This window comes from Amblyomma americanum, chromosome 4 (genome assembly GCF_052857255.1).
Source record: "Amblyomma americanum isolate KBUSLIRL-KWMA chromosome 4, ASM5285725v1, whole genome shotgun sequence".
Classification (NCBI taxonomy): domain Eukaryota; kingdom Metazoa; phylum Arthropoda; class Arachnida; order Ixodida; family Ixodidae; genus Amblyomma; species Amblyomma americanum.
This window is the reverse complement of record NC_135500.1, coordinates 79488930-79512349: the sequence shown is the minus strand read 5'-3', so window position 1 is coordinate 79512349 and position 23420 is coordinate 79488930. Positions and strand designations below refer to the sequence as shown.

Here is a 23420-nt window from a genome sequence, read left to right as displayed (position 1 = left end):
TTAAATTTGTTTTTGGAAGGCTTATACTGGTAGCTTTTTCTCACTTTTTGAAAATCGAGTTAATGCCCCTATGAGTCGTTTCTTTCTTCAGAGTTATATTTAGTTTCTAGCACTTGATGCCAGTATTATGCTAGGTACAAATGCCAAATATGTGTTTTCAGCTTTATTTAGTCTGCCTAGAATTCTTAATCACTGTCACCCTAACGACGTCCAGTGCGAGACAAGCACTCTCTCATATCGCTCCAGTTAACAGCGTTCTGTGCCACACGTGGCCATCGTTACCTCCCAAACTCCTGATCTCATCTTCTCTTCTGACGTACTGCCGCCCTCTGCTGAGCCGGTCTTTTCTGAAAATCCATTGCGTTACTCCTAGTAGATCATCAGCTACATTGGCTTTCCCTTGCTTGCTCTACCCGTGCCCATTACATCTATATTTCATTGTGAGGGGTACAACTGGAAATAGACGGAAGACCAAAGTAGAAGACAAAGAGAAGCACTGTGTAGTAGTCTACTTTTGTCCTTAATCTGTGTCGCGCTGTGCCACCCACCCTGAATAATTACAAACTTCTGTGCCAATCACAGGGAATTATTACTAACTAGTCCAGATAACCACTTATGTGTATTTCGAGAAGAACAGCGTTAGCTCACATTTGTTCAGCGACTTCTCCGGCTATCTTTCTGTTCTTTAGCGGCACACCTACAATTTAAACTTCCATAGATCCCTGAGCTCTGCTCTACTTAATTTCAAGCTCTTTCGGTAGCCTCTAAGTTTCTGCCTTACAGGTGAGCGCTGGAAAGATACAACTCTTGTATAACTTCTTCTAGAGAAATGCCGGTAACAAGCTTTTCATTTCTTGAGAGTGTCTGCCGAGTGTACTTACCACGTTTTCATGTTACTAAATATTTAACTCTAGTGGTCCGGGCACGCGGTTATAGCCTGCTCTAAGTAGTCGAATTACTTAGAAATTTGTAGTGCTTCGCTACCTACCTTAAATTTGGTGCCTTTCAATAATAATGAACTTTACTTAAGGGTTCTTATTAGCTTTTAGACCCATCAATCTGCATTGTCGGCCTAGGTTCTCATTCATGTTTCGCAATCTGGGCCTTAAGCTACTTCAGAAGGCAATGTCATCAGGAAATCGCAGATACTAAGATATTCTCAATTGACTTGCATCCCCAAAACATCCCAACCCAGCTCTTTGAATATCACTGGCAAGCACGCGGTCAAAATTACTGCACAGATGCTTGTCACCCCTTCTTGATTCTGTTTTTGTCACTTTCCCCATGGGGGCCTACACTAGCTGTGCAGCCACTAAAGACATTTTCAAATACCCATCGAAGACCGGCTTCCAGAACCCTCGAGTTCCTTCTTGCAATCCGCCGCCGCCAGCGTGCGAGCGAAGTGGAAACTGCTTCGCTTGGCACACCCGAGGCTATGTCCTCTCCGTCGGCAATGAGTAGCATTTTCTCTATCCTTCTCGATTGTTCGACGGCGCGCGCAGACATGCTTCCTTTGGCGCGACCCCAGCGAGCGAAGAGGAGAGGGCAGCAACACACGCAAGTTTACGCGCTCTCCGGTTTTTTTTTTCCCACTGTTCCAGAAACCTCTACGGCGAACACTGAAGAGATTGCTTCCACACCGGTCTCCCGAATGTGCGCCGAATTTCTCAATACTCTCCTTAAATAGATAAAGAGGAGGAGGGAAAGGCAGGGATGTTAACCAGAAAGGGGTTCCGGTTGGCTACCCTGCACTGGGGAAGAGGGATTAGGGGACTAAAAGGAGGAGGAGAGACGGGAAAAAAGGCATAACACACACACACGCACAACGCTGTCACAATTTGTCACTCAATCCAGTCGCTCTCAAGTAGGCAAAGGGTGCCTTGTATGCCTTGAGGGCAGTCGACTGCTGTGGCCACGGACCGAGGATCTTTTGCTCTGTTAATGGGCGAGGATCCAGGCGGTCCAGGTCACAACACAGTGTATGTCTTGCACTCGCAAATGCATGATATTTGTAAGATTACCAGGGTTCGCTTGAACGCTAAGCCGTAGGGGGTGTGAGAAATTCTTAATTTTCGAATATCGAATCGAATAGCATCCTCTTCGATTCGCTAACCGAATCGAATAATGAAGAGTCAAAATTATTAGAAACAATCATAATATTTCCGCAGGTTTCCGTTTAATTGGCATGACGGAGAGCCTATTATTTTCGCAGGTTTTCGTTTAAATAGCATGACAGGCAGTCCAGTTATCTTACACAACTCTCAAGAAGTCAGCGCTAGCTTCGACACCGCACAGCACGCTGCCACGTTCTTCCTGCGCGAGAAGTAGGGGGCCTACACGCTTCAGCTGTGCGACTAGCCGCGCCTCACTTCATTCGTTTGGAAACATTCGTGATGCTGGCCTGCCTGGCCTCAACTCCCAAACTCAGCAGCCAAATCTGATAGCCGTGTCATAGCTCATACGCCTCTCATCTGCCTAGTCGTGGCGCTACGATTGCATTCAATCTGTGAAGTGCATTTACTTTCATCATGAATAGCTGAAGATAATTTTCTTATGCGTCTCGCGTATAGCATGGCTGTTGCGTGGATGTGCGTGTTGATAAGGGGCGTGGTTTTTATCACTTGATCTCGCAGCCAATGCTCTCTGCGGATGCGCAGTCGTTCGCAATGGTAGCGTGCACTGTAAGTTCAAGTGACTTCCTTTAGCATTCTACCCGAACAGTGCCGGGGGTGTCTGAACGGAGTTCTCTGCTTCCACGGCAGCGTTTACCGAATACGTGCAGGGTTGGTAAAACGTTCCCAGGCCACAGGGTCTGCTTTTCAGCGGCATATCCTGCCCCTTTTGTTAGCAATAAAGCAAACGCCTCAGAGGTGAGAACGATACTTCTCCTATCCTCTATAGAGATTTTGGGCTTCGGGGTCTTCGGAGCCTTTACGTATAGGGGGTCATAGTTGCAGGATCGCACTGATGGCTTATGGTTTGTGAGGGTTTAGCGTCCCAAAGCGACTCAGGCTATGAGCGACACCTGTAGTGAAGAGCACAGGAAATTTCAGTCAACGGGGTTTTTAATGTGCACTGACTTCGCACAGTACACGGGCCTCTAGCATTTCGCCTCCATCAAAATACGACCGACGCAGCCGGGATCAAACCCGCGTCTTTCGAGTGAGCAGCCGAGCGCCATAATCACCGCGGCGGCTTGGATCGAATGGATGGCTTTGCAAAAAAAATAATAATAACAGCAGTGACGGTCTATGCGTAGTCCTCCCTGCTTCCCGGCGCCTTGGTGCACTCTTTTGTTTTGTTTACATTTTCATCTCTCTGCGAAGAGCAAGCACTCCATCGTTCCTCTTCAGCGCGGCGCGCTGCACAACCCCCCCATCCCCCCCCCCCCCCCCCCCAAAAAAAAAAACTCTTCGGCGACCCTCTGTCAATCGTTTGAAACCATTTGCAGCCAAACGTTCGTTATATCCAAGACCAAAACAATATGTTCATTATATCCGTTGTCCAGGCATGAAAGTTCGTTGTATTCAAGGGGGCATGCCAACGTTTGTTATATCAAGGATTCACACACGAAAGGTAGCTCTGTCCGAGATAGCTAAGTTTCGTTGTAGCCAGGGTAGAATACTAATTTCGTAAGTAGGCCGGTGGGCAGGTTGCTACCTGCCCACTTGCAGACGCTGCTCGGCCTTTCCGCTTGCACGGAGCCTTTCAATGTTAAAGCTGTAATAAATAACCGGTGCTCTTTGCGCCAGGTAGGCGCTGTTAGAGTAGTGTGCACACCTGTGTCGCACACATTAGTAATTAGCCGTCGCGTTTCGATGCAGGCGAAACGCAAATTGCACCCGTGTGCTAAATGATACTTCGGATTGAATTTCGATATGTTTGGCTGCCCTTAGGCTGATTGACAAAGTAGTGAAGGAACCTCGGACTACCAGTCCGGGGCTGCGCCGGTTCTGCCGCAAGTCACACACTCCGTGCTGGCGCTTATTTTCACCGCGATGTTATTCTTGCTTCACAGCCATTTGATAAATTCAAATCCGTTCGACGGGCACGCCGTATTCCTAATTTAACGTGTAGTTCACAAACGGACTCAACGACGTAAGCATAATGCCATGACACATATGCAGCCGCGAGAGTTCCCATGCGTGAAAGTTCTAGACATTAAGAGTGGTTATTTCCGAACATTATGTGGATGGAGACGAGCTCCCTTTGAAGGTTCATAAACACTTAACGAGATAGTGCACATCCTGTCCCCGTGTTTCCTTGCTGCTTTAAATCCAACAAATGCATTCTAATAACGTCTCCTTCCGACGCCGTTGACACGACGCCCGTCATGGCAAGTCACAGTACGGACAAAGCTTACAAAGCTCTACCGCCGCCCGCAAATTTGGCGCGAATGCTGAAGGGCATGGCTTCAAATTTGCAGCGCACGATAGCGCCGTGGGGGTGAGATCAAGGGATAAAAACCTCTCCCCTTACCTCCACGCAACAGCCATGTGATACGCCAGACGCATAATGACATTGTCTTCAGGTATTCATGACGAAATTGAATTCAATTTACAGTAAATAAAACTGTAGCGCCATGACGCGATAGATGAGAGGCATATAAGCTATGACACGGCTATGAGACGTCGCCTCCGAGATTGGCAAGTGAGGGCTGCCAGGCCAGCATTACGAATGTTCCCTCATAAATGGATCGTGTCGCGGCGCTGAAGCATGTAGGGTCACTGATTATCGTGCAAGCACATCGTAGCAGCGTGGTGGGCGGGGTCCAAGTTGGTGCTGCCTGCGAGAGTGTTGTTGAAGATGGCGGGAAGTTTTTTCATGCCAATAATTCAAAACCTGGGATAATATTTCAATAGATTCCAATACTTTTGACTCTCCACTTTTTGGTTCGTTTAGTGAATCGATTATGGTGTTCATCCATCCGATATTTGAAAATTACGAAGATTCGCACAACCGTCGAATTAATTTTAACAGGCCTCCGGTGATGCGTGCCTTACGCGACTTTTTTTACATCGGCGATACGTTTTTACTGCGAAATGCGTAATTGCCTCTTTTAAAGCTGTTTAAGAAACGGTCTAAAAATTTATTAGCTCCCCCATGGAAGCAAATGAGGCTCAAATCGTCAGACCATATGTTTTGTGTGAAAGCGCCAATCGTGCGCTCATATATCTGGTGGCATGTGAGTTGTGTTGAAGAGCGTTTTGAATGTGACCGATATTTCTGAGAAAAAAAAAAACAATAGGAAAGTGGCCACTGATGTTAGAGCTGAGGACATTAGTTATGATACTGTCATTTGTGTCACTCGTAATAAATATGTCGATCAAGGAGCCCGTCACGAGATTAAAGTGAGTGGGACTTGCATATAAGGATAGTTATAGCATTTTAGAACCATTATTCACTCTGTTGCAATACTTCAATTTTTCAAGATGTCATTGGTTAAACTTCCTCCAATATAGAATATATCCATGTAAAGTTATAAAAGATGTAAAAGACAACAAAGCATACACGAAATTAAGAAAACACACCACTTCCGTTTAGAGATCTGTACACAACATCGAGAACATTCTTCGTAATCGACACTCATTGTACAATGATACTACGCTTCGTAATCGAGGCTCATTGAACAATAGTCCGATGCAATATGAAACCCAGTCTGCAATATGTATACGGCAGCACCGCCACCTCTGCTGCCGTAGAGTAAATGCTCTTATTCATCTACGTCCCACGTTTCCGCGAGCATAAGTATGTATATAAAAGCGCCGCACTACTTGTACAGAAGCCGTATGTATTTACTCTTTACTCATAGATTATCGCTTATCCATTCATGAAGTATATTGCGTGCCTTGTGTGTTCATCTTGCTGTCATACTGGCGATTCCTAGTTGCGGATTCATCTCCAGAGTTCAACAGTTCTTATACGATCACCCTTTAAAAACCGCGACGCTCTCGCACTGCGTGCGAAATAATACGCAGATCCTTTAAACTATCACGTGGGCTGTTACTTTATATGCAATTTATTTCATCATGGCCAAAAAAATAAACGAAACATATGACACGCGGGCAAACGGACCATTTTGACAAGTCAGAGGAAGCTGCGTCTGCACCGTCATGCTCGACCACTGAGGCGCTGAAGTGTCACTGCTTCGTAGCAAAGGAGGAGGTCGAATAAGTTCACTGGATAATGCGCGCGTTTCGACTGGCCGAATCATCTCCCTTTCACGCTTGGTCCGCCATAGGCGCTTTGCAAGTCATACTGAGCGCAGTAGTGTCTCCTAGCTCCAATGAAACATTTTTTCTCCTTCGCAGTAGGAAGCCTGAGATACGCTTAAATCCAGTGGAAGCAGAGAAGTCGGAAACTCGACATGGCACGTCCTACAGGCAGGGCTTGGCGTTGTTCAGCACGCCGGCTTTCTATGTTCTCTTAGTGAACAACCTCGTCGGAGACTACATATGCGTGGAGTACAAAACAACAATCGTGGACTACGGCATCGACAAAGGAATCGAGCTGAGCGCAGCCAAGCAGCTGATAACCCTCTTCGCTGTGGGCGAGCTAATGGGACGCATCGCAATGCCGGTACAGGCCGACCTGCTACCGTCGGGTCGGGGTTCTCTGTACGCGTTCAGATTTCTAGTGCTGTGTGCAGCCATGATGGCTATGCCCCACGTCTTCGGCTGCCCAGTCTTGGCTACATTGTCAGTTGGCGTTGGGGTATCACAAGGGTATATCCTCTGCATGAAGTACGTGCTGATTGTGTCCTATCTGGGCGTCGACCGGACGGCGGCATGCTGCGGCCTCGTTGGCCTCGCCATGATTTCACCGGCTGCCCTGAGCCCATGGATTGTAGGTGAGTGCACAAACACACTGGATACTATCATTCACTGGCGATATCGTCACAACGTGGCGAATGCTTGACACGAGAATCCAGGGTATTCCAGCTAACCTGACTCAAGCACTTAAAGGAGCTAGTACTGCTTTGAGAATGAAACTTACTCCACTGGTTTCCGTTAACTTACACAGTCAAACGTGTTTTTTAATATCTTGGTAAATATTTTGGGTGACATTCAAAAACGACCTCACCGTATTACTGGTAATTCTGTGTGCACACAGTAAGCGCTAGTAATTGAACGTAGGTTTTCGCGTGAAGTGCGTCTTATACTCGGCGCAATAAAAGCTAACTATCAATACTTCGTTCCATGGCGTTCTCCATACGTAATTTTTCGAACAGCGAGTAGTCAGATGCAGCCTTCGAGTAAACCCACAAGTGAACTATATATCTAAGAAACGCCGCTCCTTCGGAGTTTCATTGCCACTTACACCTTTACTGTTTTCCTCCCTTTTGTTTCCACATACTTCAGGGCTGTTTCGGGACGTAAGAGGGTCATACAACTATTACCGGGTGCTTGGAGTCACCAGCTTCTCGTCTTCTCTTGTTTTCTTTATCTTCCACATGCGGAACGTACTGCAAAGAACGACCTCCTACACCAAAAATCACTTAAAGCAAAAAACTGGGGAGTCCTGATGCTAGTATTTGTATCACTTCCTTGGCAGCAGGGCCCACGCGTCGATAGTGTGTTATGTACAGACAATATGCTTCAGATGATAAGGAAGCCACACTCTCCCTAGTTTATATACGTATACAACTGTTGTATAAATCTGCCCATCTCCATTCTCTTAATACTAGACAGCGAGTTGCGACCTGTGGAGGGCAGAAACACACCGGTCGGAAATGAAAGAGCTGTCGTATTTGGATGGACACCACTACGTTTTGACCGTCATAAAAAAAGTTGCTTTAAAAATATTAGGCACCGAGTGAAATATTCTACAAAACAGGGCGTACAGCTTCTTTGTTCATTTTTTACTTAGAAAAGGTGCTCCTAAACCCAAATTATATGCTTTCGAATGGCGCTTGCTCGTGTTTTAGAGGTGAAAAAAATTCTTCACACAGACATCGCGAGAAGGAATTTTGTGGCAATGCTGTCCTCTTAACACGGTCTAAAACCAGTTGCCAGCGACGTCAACCTAAAGCGAATAGAACCCAACTAAATGTTGGAGACAAATGTGATAGCTTTAAAATAATAAATATATAAGCGCGTGCATTTTACCAGCAATTTACCATTAAATCTTAAGACAAATTTAATATTCACAAAAGCAGCGTATCTTCGAAAAAACGAATTTTCTTTTTTACTAACTGTACTGCAACTTGCTTTATTTTGACACGACGGTCTTTATTGCAATCGTGAGTTTGCAAGCCTTGTCCCTTGTCGTGGTTGCAAATTGCTGCTCTTATCAGCTGAGAAAAAAAATAAAATGTGCCGTTGCAATGTTTTCGCCTCGGACTCGCGTTGCTTTTAGGTCATTCCGGTTGTAATACGTATAATCCGTTTGTTTTCTTCTTTCGATACTAGCTCGTTTGAGTTACTGTCGTGCAATGCCCAGTTCGTTCCCCGCTGCAGTCGGCAGTTATGGAAGGACTTTATTCTCTTCGTTTGAATACTGGTGTAAGTTGTGCCTTTCATACAGGTTCGCTATAAGCTGGCTACAATAATGAGAATGGGTAGAGACATTCGGCAGGTTCTCTCAGATAATGAATGGCAGTTTATCAATATCCCTCAAGACAAAAGTATACAACAGCTGCATCTTACCGCTTCTCACCTACGGGGCAGAAATGTGGAGGATAACGAAAAGGGATCAGCAACGCAGCAAGCTATGGGAAGGAAAATTATAGGTGTAACGTTAAGAGACAGGATAACAGCAGAGCGGGTCAGGGAACAAACGCGGGTTAATGACATCCTAGTCGAAATCAAGAGGAAGAAATGGGCTTGACAGGGCGCGTAATGCGATTGCAAGGTAACCGATGGTCGTTAAGGGTCGGACTGGATATCAAGAAAAGGCAAGCGTTGCAGTGTGCGGAAGAAAGGTAGGCGCATGAGATCAAGAAGTTTACGGGAATAGTGTGGCCGCAGCTGGGACAGGGCAGGGTTAATTGGACAGACGTGGAGAGGCCTTTGTACTGCACTGGGCGTAATCCTGGATATGCTAAGATAACGTTTTGCTTTCTGTAGACTATTTGTCATTTATGGAGACGCTTTCGTTCTGTCCTGAAGATGCGCACAAAAGCACGTGGGGCCTCCTTCTTCATGAACATAGTCAGCTGTGAAATGTCCATCGGTATGCCTAAAAATAAAGAATTCTAATGATTATAGTTTAAATTCTAGCTATAATCGAACTCGTCATCTCGTCAATGGACTGTCGTAACGTGTGTTGTCCTGGTGCCCCTAAACCTGTGATTCTTTCTGCACAGCTGTCATAACTTTCATACAAATTTTAACAGCTGAACTTTAGTTACATTGCAAATCGTGCAGAGTGAAAAAAAGGAAAATAGGTGTGAGAACGGCGGTTATTGAAAATTCATGTGCGAAGAAACCAAAAATAAAAACGCATGCCTCGGCCTGGAATCGAACCAGGGCCGCCCGCGTGGCAGGCGAGTATTCTGCTAGTGAACCACCGACACCGATGACCCGAAGAGCAACTAACCATCTATTTATAGCCTAGATTGTTACGCTAGTTCCTCGTTATGTAGGTCATCGCGCCGGTCGACGTCTCCTACACCGGGAAGCACTCTTTCGCGACACGAGCTGTTGTAGCAAAGCACTCAGCACATAGCGCAGATAGAAATTCCCGGAAGTTTAGTAGACTGGGACGGCAGAAAGTTAGATTGGCAGATAATATTAACAAGTTTGCGGGGATACGGTAGCCACAGCTGGCGTACAGAGTTCAATGGTGGGACGTGGGGAAGGCCTTTGTCCTACAGTGGGCGTTGTCAGGCTGATGATGATGACGATGATTAGTCGATCGGGTATTTGAAGAGGTTTAACAATGGAATACTTTTTCGTTGAGAAGGACTTCTGTTTGCCAAGAATCCATGTGGTCGAAGCTTCACTGCCGACTTGTTTCCGACCGTAGAACCACTGCAAATAAAATTGGTTTAATAAACAACTTCATTCGTGCGTCTTCTAATGCTATCTACGTCCCGAAACTCTACATCGGCTGTTTTTAAAGAGAGTCTTTTTCGGTGGCACCCGACTGGCCGAAACGTCGGAAGCGGATGTCAGTTCTGTTGCGATTGTGAGAGGCGGCAGGAGTTAATGAGTAGCAGTTGCCTGCAGTAGTCGCTGTGCATGCCGCAGGAAAGACCTGTTTGCTATTTTGCTTTTTACTATATGGAACGAGGAGAAAATTAGGATAGGCTGTTAGGCCACATTTTTGAAAGCCGGAAGAGAGGGCTGCACTATTGCAGTTGGCTCATCGCCTGGGAGCGCTAAAGCTGCGCGATGAGCCAAAAAATTTCAGCAGTCGAAGAAGCGGACCAGGAATGTGCATTAGCTTTGTGAAACGTTTAGGGCGATCCCCCAAGTTAGAGTGAATTTGTAGTAATACGGGAGCAAATTCAAGATGAACCGAAAAGTAGCCGGCATATGTGTTTGCGCTCAAGTTTGAGCGACTAGGTTCTCTTCCACACGTATCCCAATGATTGCCTCCCAGTGCCAGCAGCGCGCACTGAGGCGCGTAAATCTGCGAACAAAGTCTCTGCTTTTGCAGCCTGAAAATTGTTTTTGGAATTCCCGGTTTTTTCAGTGAGAATGTGGACCTACCGACACATATCGTTGTTTGACAGAGACTGGCGCCGGTCATTGGTCATATTTCTAAAGCGATGGGCTGGCGACGTTAGAATAAAAGACGCGATAGGCAGTTGCAGCATCTGGTTACCTAATAAAGTACCGTAAAAAATTTCTAGCCATTTGTTTTTTAGCTGGGCAATGCGTTCTCGCTGCTTTCTGCGAGCCCTGCAATCCTCTCCGGACAACAATTTTGTAGCAGTCTTCAGTCGATCACGTACTGTTACTTATTCCCAAATTTTCATAGAACATCGTGTAGTGTTCCTTATTTTCAAAATTTTCATACAACAACGTGTAAAGTTTCTTATTACCAAAATTTTCATAGCACTTCATTATGTGCGCACTTTGTAACCTGAGTGGGACCCGTCTTTTTCCTCATTTTTTTCACGTTTGCCGAGGTTGGCTTCAATCCTTCACTTAATAAATATAGCAATAGTGTTTCTGCGGGGGCATTTTTAATCAAATAAAAAGCTTCCTGCACCAGTCATTCAATGTGAACTTCGGCACTCTGAGGCGGCAGCGACGAATTGGTAGTGAGGCGCACGGCACCGATTCGGTGGACGGCGCCAGGGACAAGACAGCACATTTTTCTCCACAGGCAAAAAACGCATACTGTAGGGTGTGATTTCAATGTCCTTCTTAATTGCTCTTTCTAATATTTCCCACAAGAACTTAGCACAAAATAAAATAATGGTCAATGGTATCTGGTGTGTTGCACAGGCGGCAATTCATCGTCCATGGCGCAAGCATCTGCTTAGAACGAAGCCATGACTTGACAGGCAGCGTCGATGTGTGCAGTTCAAAGAACAATGGTTTTGCCTCAGATGAAATGCACATTCCCTTAACAAGTTTTAAAACACTGCTGTGAAAAATTGCAGATAAGACTGCCGAAACAACGGTATAGGAAATAAATACACAGCAAGCAAGAGCCGTCGCCTCGTGCTTGAATGCACGCCTCGGCTATGGGAGGTCGGGGGTTCTATTCCCGCGACCGCCGGTCAACCCAGCCGGTCAATCCAATGGGAATAAGCAATCCCCCGGCGTAGCGCTCGGCTCTTCAGGGGTACACCACGTGGAATGGACTGCCCGCGCCACGAAATTGCCGCCGAATGTGGGCAAAAAAACGACGTCCAAACTGGTCTGCCTTCTGGAGAGGCTATACATGTAATCTTAAGAGAAGCGCACGGTGAGGAAATTGAAGCTGTCTGAAACTCCCTTATGAAATCCCCATGAAGATCCCTTACGAGTTCGTTAAGTCGGTGTGAACAGGAAAGGGAAATGAGCACTAAGAGGCCTAATAAGCATATCTACTAAATATGACTGGTTTGCCGATTTGAAAGAACAAAAAAAAAGAAACGCGAAACAAGCTGATGCACGAATAAGTGAACAAGGCCTATTCTACCGGACTCTAGAGAAAGAAACAGAAAATCCATGCGCAAGGAAACCAAGAGGTAGCGAATCATCATATCTTATTCTGCAACTAAGAAAATGATGCAGACTTGAGCCCAAGCAAACGCTGATACTTCCCTACCATCCAAGTCTGAGTTTGTCGCCTATTGGAAATAATCTGTGCATCCCAGTAGGTACTATTGTTGCGAACCTGGTGCACAGGAACCCCTAGGTACTGAAGGCCGCCCCAGTCCCAACTTATGCCACCAAAATGACGTGTCCTCGCACCCCAATGACCCTACCAAAATACTTTTGATTTATCTAAATTAAGAGCCGCGTGATACCTCGCAAAATTCTTCACCGAAATGGAATACCGCGAGTACACTTTGTTGTCCGAACTAAAGTGGGCGACATCATCAGCACAGGCTGAAATCGGAATTTCACATTGAGCCAGGGAGAAACCACGGATAGTTAAACATTTAATAATACTGAGGCAAAGGGGTTCAAGATATAGGGAAAACAATGAAGATGATAATGAAAAACCTTGCCCAACAGATGTTTTAAGTGGCATAGGTTTGGTTAGCTCTTGGTTTTCATTAGCCTTGTGTAGGACTCCTTGCAGTAGAATCTTAATATCATCATCACCAGCCTTACTACACCCACAGCAGAGCAAAGGCCTCTCCATTCACTCTCCAATTAACTTTGTCATTTGGTGGCTGCGGCCATCGTATCACTGAAAACTTAATCTCATCCGCCCACCAAACTTTCTGCCGCCCTCTGCTACGCTTTCCTTCCCTTGAAATCCACTCCTTTACTCTCAAGGACCAACGGTTATCTTGCCTGCATTACATGCCCTGCCCAAGCCAAATTCTTCCTCTTGATTTCGACTAGGATGTCATTAACCCGCGTAGGTTCCCTCACCCACTCTGCCAGCTTCCGGCCTCTTAAAATTGCACCTATCATTTTTTTTTTCCATAGCTCACTGTGTTGTCCTTAACTTAAGCTAAACCCTGTTCGTCAGCCTCCATGTTTCTACCCGTAGGTGAGTACCGGTAAGATACAGCTGCTGTATTGTTTTCTCTTGAGGGATATAGGCAAACTGCTATTCATGATCTGAGAGGAACTTCCATATGCGCTCCACTCTATTCTTATCCTTCGTTATTTCCCTCTCATGATCCAGATCAGCGGCCACTACCTGCCCTAAGTAGACGTATTCCCTTACCATTTCCAGCACCTCGCTGCCAACTGCCAACGGTGAACTGCTGTTTCCTAGCGAGAGCGTTCAACAGTCTTCAGACTGTTTAGACTTACGAACATTCAAGAATGGGCACAGTCTTATGCCCGCGAGCAAAATCTCAGCAATATTTAGATATTACAAGACCGCGAAGAAGAAATAATCAGGAACCTTATCAAATTCCTTCGCAAGGTAAATCTCACAGCTACTTGGCCAGTCTCCTCTGATCCTGATTCGTTCAAGCTGAACAGCGGTTCACATGCGTCGTGGTGTTTGACTTAGTGAACTGGTTTATGGCGTTTAATCTCTCAAAAGAGCTCAGGCTGTGGGGACGTAGTATTCGAAGGCTCCGGATAACTTCTACCACCTAGGGTTCTTTAACGTGCACTGACATCACGCAGTACATGTGCCTCTAGAATTTCGCCTCCATTGAAATGCCGCCGCCGCGCTTGGGTTCGAACCAGCGTCTTGTGGGTCAGCAGCAGAGCGTTATAACCACCTAGCCACAGCGGCGGCTGAGTGAACTGTCTTAGATTTTTGTACTGACGCGTACATGAGTAATTATGAGTATTTTGATTAGGTTTATTGTTTATGGGGTTTAACGTCACAAAACGGCTCAGCCTATGAGGGGCGTTGTAGGTAAGGGCTCCGGAAATTTCGACCACCTCGTGTTCTTTAACGTGCTCTAACATCGTACAGTACACGGGCCTTTAGAATTTCGCCTTCATCGAAATTCAGCCGCTACGGTAGGAATCGAACCTGCGTCTTTCGGGTGAACAGCCGAGCGCCGTAACCACCGAGCCACCGCGGCTAGTTACGGCTTGGGTTGCTGTGTGAGCGTTAAGTAGGCGATACGAACGGCACACGATAATGATATCGCGTTCTACTCTTAAATGCGACGCTTAAGCGTTCGCAACTTTTTCTTGTGAAATCATCTATATATCAAAACGAGAGCTGCTCTCTTAGTAATTAGTAACGCTAATTGCGGTGTCCCTGGTACGGTAGTTTTTTTTTCTTGCTGAAGCAGTCAGTTATATATTACGATTGGTTTAAAAGAGGCCGAAAATGAGAAAAATTGAGCATATGAGATGCTCAACATCCTCTGGTTTAATTGATAAAACGCAACCTTATGTTGTATATTTTGCGGGTCGCGCATAAAGTACAAAGAAGTTTCTTTGTACTCTATTTTTTGCTTTTTTTACTTTCATGGTTGAAAGCTGAGAGCAACTATGAAAATGTTATTCCCTTCATCAATTCTTTAGAATCATAAATTTACTCTCATTCTCTGAGATGGAAACGTGTTGTGATCGTTTTTGCTTTTTTTTCTGTTTTCCTTCCGTTTTTGTTACGACTTGTTTTATTTTTATTTTTATCATTTCACTTCGTCTTAAAATGTAACACGTTAGTAAATAAATTTATGCCCCCCTCCTCAAGGAATTCCCTTTTAGCGAGAGCGTTTAGAGGTAACGTGAAAAAATAAATAACATGAACAGACAATTTTAATCGGGCTTATTATATACCCATATAACAAAGTTCAAGTACTAGGCGCTTGATATATTGTTAACTGACAGCTGTCGCGATATCTATGTGGCAAAGTTATTCAAAATAATGTTTCCATCAAAACAAGAACGTTTATCTCGGACTCCGATGAGAAGTAACTCACAGCATTGATTAAACATGCCCAGAATATCAGCGCTCCTTTCCTTTCCTACCTCTCTAGGCGGGGCATGCGTTACGTCCATACAGCTGATTTTCTTTCTGAATTGTTCTGACGACGGAACACACGTCACCATTACTTAATTCAGAAGGTACATGCTCATTATGTTTCTATTTTTCTACCTCATTTTTTTTCCCAGCTTTGTTTATTTTACCTCTAAAATGCACCTGATAATTGCAAACACAGGTCATTTCCCTGTAGCAAAATTAGTGCGCAAATCCGCTTGTCCAACGTTAAGTTCTACAACTGCAACCGTCTCCCTCTGTAAGTAGTCGGTGTGCATTCTATACTATCAACCAGTGAAGGTAGGTCAGCCGTTCATCCTGCAGCCTGGTAAAATTATTTAAATATCTTTGCACTAGACATGTGCAAAATGTCCCACCGCGTTGTTTTTTCGTTCTCTCCGAATATTAGTCCCTTTCTTAAACATCTGGCCAACATCACTTCCTTATTCCGCATTATTAGGTACGTTTCCCCAACTTTTTGTAATGTAATCCGCTCCCTTCTAAATGCCTTACTTGGTCCTTTCGAACATTTAAAAAACTGAAATGCGAGCCGTCCAAATTGTTAAGTCTTCTGCGTAGAGTGCATGATTGACTCGCTCCACCCGGGCGTTAGTAAATGCTGCGGAAGATTCATCACCGCAGTGTTGAACAGTGGCGGCGAGAGTACCGCTCCTTGGGACGTACCCCTTGTTCCAATGGTATAGGGTCCCTATATTCTTTATCCACAATACAGAGGAGTGCCTGCCGTCGCGAAAGAAAGTCTCGAATGTAGGCAGAGGCTTTCGATCCAGCATACCCAATAATTCTGGACAAAGGCATATTTGAGCGGGAAAATTTTTATGAAGGCAATTTTTTGATATAATGGATGATTTCACTATCACAATCAATATATCCGCAAATCACTCGGCGACAGTCCTGTATTTTTTTTTCCTCTCGACGTTTTCGCAATCGTCAAAAGCGTTCCCTTTGGTTTTCTATCGCAGTCTTAAGCGTTCTATGCGATTGATGGAAACACTTTAGAATAAATATTTTGCAACATATCAGAAGAATGGGTCATTATCCTAAATATTTCCAAAAAGTTATCTGACGACATTGTAATTTTCAAAATTTTGGCCTGAGAATATTGGGACATGAGAGCCGGTTGAGCTCAAGCTGGAGGGTATGCTCCCATGACGGACATTATCAAATGCGCCCTTAAGGTGAAGAGCTAGAATGGCCTTGTCGTTATGGTGCATAATTGTAGGTCCGAGTACGTCGTGCTGTTGTTTTAGGAGGACGTCCTGCGCCGAATTATGTGGGCGGAACCCAAACATAGTCCGCGCAGGGGTCCTTACTTTCTGTGCATGGAGAGAGGCGACCCCTAACCATCGTCTCCTTAAGTTTGCCCAAACACGAGGTCAGTGATGTGGCCCGCAGGTTGTCCGTGTTCACGACTTTACCCGGTTTAGGTATGAATTTAACCATGGAGGTCTTCCAATCTGGAGGGATTGGACGCCCGTCCCAGATCTGCTAAATGTATTTCACTAGGTGCAAATGGGCGAAATCCGAAAGATACATCAACAGCTTAACTGTTATGTGATCCCGACCCGGAGCCGTACCCCTCTACATTTCTTCCAGTGTCACCTTAAGGTTTTGCAACGCGCAAGGGCGTCTGTATTCTGATTTGGCTTTCCTGAACACGTATACTGGGACCCAACAGGGTTTTCTATGCGACAGAGGTAGCTGTCACACAGGGTTTCGGCTAGTTGTACTCTCGCACCTTGGTATCCATGCAAGGCCCGCCGGAGCTGTCTTTACGTCTCCCATCTCGTTTCAGCGGCGCCGATGAAACTGCGAAAGAGACAAGTCCCTCCTGAGCTCGCCAGTCGGACTGCTGAGTTGCGGCGCTCTACCCAATTTGAGTCAGTGAGCTGAGCAGCATACCCTGCAGCTTTCTCGATAATCTCTGCGATGCGAACCTTAAGTTTCCGATTGGTCTTCTGCTTTCTGAACCGACGAATAAGACTCCGGCGCACCTCCCACAAGTGCAGGAGGTGGTTGTCCACTGCAGGAATCTCCTCGGCAGTTTGCAGTGTTCTCACATGTATGCGTTGTGCAGCATTTATATATTTAGGCCCCTTCGCATGGGCGCCAGGGAAAAGGACGGGTGAAATTTCTTGTACACAGAGAGCTGCAGTGGCCGCAGGCGGATGTCCACCCGATGACCTACCTTGTAACGCAGTGGAAGGCGGGTATCGTCTTGTACAATCTGACCAACTATCTTCGTCCAGAAACCTGAGTTGGCTCCGGCTGTTATTGTTGTCAGCCACAAGGTGAGGTCTTAATCCTCGGAAGACATGAGCTCGACTTTCACTAGTATAGGTAGGGCAATAGGAATAGAAAAAAATAACAGAGGAAGATGAAGAATTGATCATCATGCGCGTGTGCTTCTCGATTGAAGCCGACGAAAAAGAAACTCCGGAGAAGATGAAGTTGTGGTGGCTTTCACTGTTCGCTTGCATCTGCAGCGCTGGTGCCGAGGGCGGCCACTACTTCAGATCCACGAAAGCGCTAGCCAGTCTTTTCGAAACAGAGAAGGCAATGGCCAGTGCCCTGCGTCGCCACGTGGAGCCCTGCGAAGCCACCTGGCACCGAGCCGCCTCCGTAATGCCTTTCCTCAAGCTCCACACCGATTATTCACTAAGCTACAGAAATCGCCCTGAAGAAAAGCCGCTGCTGAAGTTGCTAAGACTCTCTGCACTGGACGCCATTTCCCGTGTGCTACTCGGCTCTCACTGCCCCCAACTGCTAATCGAAAAAGCCAACCACCTGGCCTGGCCTACAGCAGAAGACCTTGACGGGGCTGCAGCGGGCGTCTGCAGGCTCCAGAAGGCGTACCACATCAGTGCAGATCAAGCCGCTGTGACGCTGCGCTCTCCCCAACTAGCCGAACTGACGTCGGACGACATGATCTCGTTGGCCGTCCATTGCGCACTTAGGGAGCCTACACTGGCCATCGAATGGGCGGATCTAGGCGAGGCGGAGAGGCGATACGCGTACTTCTTCGAGCACTATCTGGAGGAGCTGGTGACGTTGTCAGCGACGGCGGTATCCAAGACATGGTGGGGAGTTGTCGGATATCCTCCGGAGACGTCCGCAATGTGGCCGTACCGAGACGCCGTGATAGGCTTCGCGCGCTCTAGCTTCACCAGTGACTCCAGCTTCGGTAAGCTGTGTCACTCCAGCCGGGAGCGCGATGCGAGGCCCACCAGCTCCCTGCGGTGCTGGATGTCAAGCGGCAAGCATGGGGCTGCATCGCTGGCTCCATTCGCCGTGGAGGAGCTTTCTTCGTTAGAGCCTCGGGTGTGGCTCATTCACGACTTTCTAAACGCTGCCGAGTGCGCTGCTCTTCGCCAGTTGCCCGAAGCACTAGTAGCAGCCGAGGTGATAGTGTCCAACGAACAAGGCGAGGTGCAAGAGTCCAGGACCGCTGCGCTCGGCTGGCTGGAAAAAAACGCCAACACCGCCAACGTGTACCACCGCGCTGAGATGGCGACTGGGCTCTCGATGGAGTCGGCAGAAAAGCTCCAATTGCTGAACTATGGAGTCGGCGGACACTACATGCAGCACATGGATCCCGTGGACAGCTGGTTGGTGCCCTTTAATGGCGATCGGCTGGCAACACTGCTGGTGTACCTCAGTGACGTAGCAGAGGGCGGGGCCACTGCGTTTCCTTTGGTCGGACTGTCAATCACTCCTCGCCGTGGATCCGCGCTCTTCTGGTTCAACCTAAAGGAAAATGCGACAGGGCATTGGCAGCAAGACGAGAGCACTCAGCACGGCTCGTGCCCTGTGCTGCGGGGTTCCAAGTGGATCGCCACCATCTGGATCCACGAGCGGGCCCAGGCTCCGGACTTCAATTACACGCTTCCGTGAACGCCGCCGCTGTCGTTGCAATACGTTTTATACTCGTTGATATCGAATTTTGTACGCTTCGTGGTATTGAACTTCAATCGTTTCGTTTTCCTTGCTCAGATTTATGAGTTCCGAATAACAAACTAATTGCTTAATCATAACAGCGGCACTGATGCTCCACTAATAAAACCTGAAGTTCGATACGGAAATATATTTTCGGCCTTCGTTCTCTTTGTGCACGAGTAGATTTATTGTATATAGGCAATAAATATACTATGTATTAGGTGTTTTATGCGCCTCTTTAGCCTTTAGTGGAAAAACTGAAGTGCAGCCATATTTAAGCTCGCTGCACGCAGTTCGCCATACCTGCGCTGCGTATGTGCATCTTGGGAAAGCAACGACGCAGTCTAGCCCACGAGGGAGGCGCTTTTGTTGTCTAAGAGCCCTCTACAGTGAAGAGCGCTGGTTACTCACAGTTCAATTTATAAATTAAATTTTCTGCGCTATCTACGCCGCACATCAGGTAGGCAGCGGCAGTAGCCTTATAACAACAGCACCATACATAAACGCACACAAGGCGACACCGCGAAGCGTGAGATTCGTTTAACCTGATGATAATGCCTACGCGCCCATTTCTCCTGATCACGTACGTGATCCAGCTGTATCAACGGACGCAGAACCTGCGTGCCCTGTGCAGCGCCGCGGTCCGTTGATAACACGCACGTGCTTGTGGTCAGCTGCGCTGTCACGTGGGGGCGGCAAGGCGCGTGGCACTAGAGTGAATCGAGCAACAAAGATGCAGCAGCAGTGGCTTTGGAAGCGCCACTTAAAGTCCAATAGTTCAGCACCTATTGGGGAACGCAGCTCGTCCGGCGTGTAAGGATATATGGGCCGTGTTCATAGGTGGCAGCTATAAGCGTTCATAGCGGCATGACGGGCGCTGCTAGTTAACTTTTTTTGCATGGCTGGCGTTTCATGCCAGGGTTCTTAGGAGGAGGAGAGGAAACAACTTGATTACCAAATGCAGAGGAGTGGTACCTTCGATGCCCCGGCTGGTGTCCTTAGTCCAGAACCCTAGAGGCGATGGCGATCAGTCGTGCTTTCTAGGTAAGCTCTTCCTGTTATATGGGAGTAACTACTCTTCAGGATCTAGCCAAGCGCAGCCAAGCGGCTACAAAGGAAACCTACACAGCCTTCACAGAAACTTCGTAGTTAAAGAAAGATTCTTCCTGGTCAGTGGTTCGAATCCGGGACAATCCTGCCAGTCCGGGGAAGTCTCTCTACCGAGTGGGCTCACCAGGACGGCTAACAGATAGTAGAGCGTGAAAGAACTTATCAACAGCTCGAAGTGGTGAATGCTCAACTGGATGGAGATCAACTCAGTGGTGTTAGTAAATCGCCATCAGAACCCCAAGATCCCCCCCGTGAAAGTGTGCTTTCCAAGAGCCCGGCCACCAAAATTGCAGTCCCGATCTGGCCACTAGTCAATTTTTATTTTCAAACCCGAATAATTGCCTCAAGAGAACAATTTTCGATGATTCGAGCACAATTCAAGCCGTGGTAGGTTTTTGAACAGGAAAAAAGGTTTTTTTGCAAGCTTTTTTTTTTCTCAGGCAAATGAGTATAGTGCATTAGTGTAGGGGCACATTCTGTTGAGAAATAGACTGCTTTTCAAAACACTGTTTTTTTTTATATGTGAGCTACAGAAATTTTTTATCCCACCTACACAGAGAGAGGGTTTATTGACGATGAGCTACAGCTGTTATATACTTTTCTCAATATCCTTGAAGAGAAAAGTATAAACGGCTATATGTTACCGTATCTTACCGATATATCTTACAACTATGTCTTACCCGTATCTTAACCGCAGCGTGTTCGGTCCCGGCCGCGCCAGTCGAATTTCGATGGAGGCAAAATTCTAGAGTTCTGTGTACTGTGCGATGTCAGTGCACTTCAAAGAACCCCAGGTAGTCGAAATTTCCGGAGCTCTTTCCTACGGCGTCCCCCTGAGTCGCTTTGGGACGTTAAACCCCCATGAACCAATAAACCAAGCTACCCGTATCTTACCCGTACGAGGCCTAAACGTTGGGGATAACTAAAATGCTTCCACTTAAGTTATGGACAACAAGACATAGTATACGGAAGGGAAAATCATAGGTACAACGCTAAGAGACAGGTAGAGGGCAGAATTGGCCACGGAACAAACCCGTGTCAGTGACATTATAGTTGCAATAAAGAAGAATAAATTAACTTAGGCAGGACATTTAATGCGAAGGTAATACAGCCTATGATCCTTATGGTCAACGGGGTAGATTCGAAGAGAAGGCAAGCGTATCAGGCGCGGCAGAAAGTTAGAAGCAGAGGGTTAGTTGGAGAGATATAGCAGAGGACTTTGCCCTGCTGTGGGCGGAGCCAGGCTGATGATAATGATGACTTTCGTAAAAACGATAGCAATTCCTTCTACAAGCTTAGCTCCTAGTAATCACATTTGCACGTTGATTACTCCTAAACAAATTGACAAAAACACCGAAAAACACTCTAAGTGACTTTTTCTTGCACAGGATTGCCGCATTAAGTCACCAAAAAAAGACAGTACATCTCTCGTCGAAAGCAATCGCAATCAATAAAAAAACGAAACTTTCATCGCAATATAAACACACAAAAAAGTCGGCGGGATTGAAAAAACTATATAACCCGGAAAGTCCAACCCCTAGTTGTATTTTTATGTCAGGAACATTGTTTTATCGTTCAAAGTAAACATTTTGCTAACCTTGATTTCCAAACTTATTTAATATTAATATTTATCAAATAACGTTTCGTGTTTATTATAAACACTCCTTGACCATTCAAACTAAACGCTATTCTAATACTATGTTCCAAATGTTGTTGTAAAGTTTAGTCGTAACTATAAAACAACATTACAAATATATTTTAAACACTGACTTCCAGAACTTATCAATTTCTCTTAGAGTAATGCTGTTCTTGAACTAGTAGTACTTTGCAACTAAATCCGTTAGGTGATGACGGTCATAGACTGCATGCACATCATAGTTGTTTTGTTAAAAATCTTGCTTATTGACCATTTACTTATATCGCCTATGGCATAGCCTTCAATAATGGCCATATAAGCAAGACTATCCTATTTTTTAAGAAAGTGAGCTACGTGTATTGCTAGTGCTTTAGTGTAGATATTCAGTGTCGCCTTCCTCGTAGGGCCTCGACTGTTTTTGGTAATTTCTCCCATTACGCAATTGGCGCGTGTATTCTCTTGCCCAGTAATAATGTTGTATTTAGGTTGTTTCAATATCCGAATAAGGTTAGGAAATGTAGTCTGACTTTTAATTTATAACACTCTATTAGCGTTCGACGACCACAAAAAAGTACCTTTGTTGCAACGTTTCAGTCTTACCTGGACGTAAAAGAGCCCCAGCAGATCTAAATTAATGTGAAGTGCTCCATCGCTCCACCCTTAATGCCACGTCTCGCTTCAAGATATTAAACAAGAGATATTACATCAACAGGTACAGCGAACAGACGAACCTATGGCCCCGTGCACCCGGCCATTGAAACAAACACAAAACCACAGCTGAGGAACGTCGCGCGGAAGTTGAACCCTTGCCTAATTAGGTGCCGACGTTTCAGTTCTCACTAAGCGAGCAAAGAAATGGCGACTGGGTCGGCCGGAAATCGAACCCGGGCCACCCGCGTGGCAGGCAGGTATTCAACCACTGAACCACCGACGCCAATTTTTTTTCTTAATTGCATGTAAATAGTGCGGAAAAGAAAACTCTTAGCCCGCTTACACTTCCAAACACCAGGCCACCTTACCCCGGCATAACCCCTCCTTCCAAAGCATCAAATGTCTGGGAGGCACACACATGCATCCAGATAGGGGAGCCAGCGAGGCGACACTTACAGGGCAGCATATACTACACGCACCAAACCGCATTGTTCACGAAACAAAGATTCCGACGACCGAAGTGATTCGGCGTGGTGGTCCATCATGCGGCTCTTCCAGAGACTAAATAGTCCCAGCAATATAAATAGATCATATGGCACAACACTTTTTCTCGACAGGCAAAAAACGGATTCTGTAGGGTGTGATGTCAAAGCCTTGTTCACTTATTCGTGCATGAGCTTGTTTCGCGTCTTTTTTTTTTCTTTTCCGAATCGTCAAAGCGCCCTTTTTAGTAGCTGTGCTTATTAGGCGTCTCAGTGCTCATTTGCCTTTGCTATTCGCTCCGACTGGACCCACTCCTGAGGGGGCCTTTATGGGGGTTCCTTAAGGAAGTTGCTGACACCTTCAATTTCCTCACTCTGCGCTTTTCTTTAGACTACCTGTATAGCCCCTCCAGAAGGTAGATGACTCAGGCACTTAGAGTATTTGTTCCCTATACCGTTGTATCGGCAACCTTTTCTGGGATTCCTTGACACCAGTGTTTTAAAACGTGTTAGGCGAATGTGCATATCTTCTGCCGCAAAAACATTCTTCTTTAAAC

General features: G+C 46.2%; 1 protein-coding gene and 1 non-coding gene across 2 annotated transcripts; one reads left to right on the top strand and one right to left on the bottom strand.

The window, feature by feature from the left end:
* Positions 1-17514: 17514 nt before the first annotated feature.
* Positions 17515-18942, top strand: LOC144129602 (prolyl 4-hydroxylase subunit alpha-1-like). Its single transcript, XM_077663724.1, has one exon. The coding sequence runs from the start codon at positions 17608-17610 to the stop codon at positions 18940-18942; it is 1335 nt and encodes a 444-aa protein (XP_077519850.1). The 5' UTR covers positions 17515-17607.
* A 3651-nt stretch (positions 18943-22593) lies between these two features.
* TRNAG-GCC (transfer RNA glycine (anticodon GCC)) lies at positions 22594-22665 on the bottom strand. The gene has a single exon. It is a non-coding gene; the product is annotated as a tRNA-Gly (tRNA).
* Positions 22666-23420: the final 755 nt, after the last annotated feature.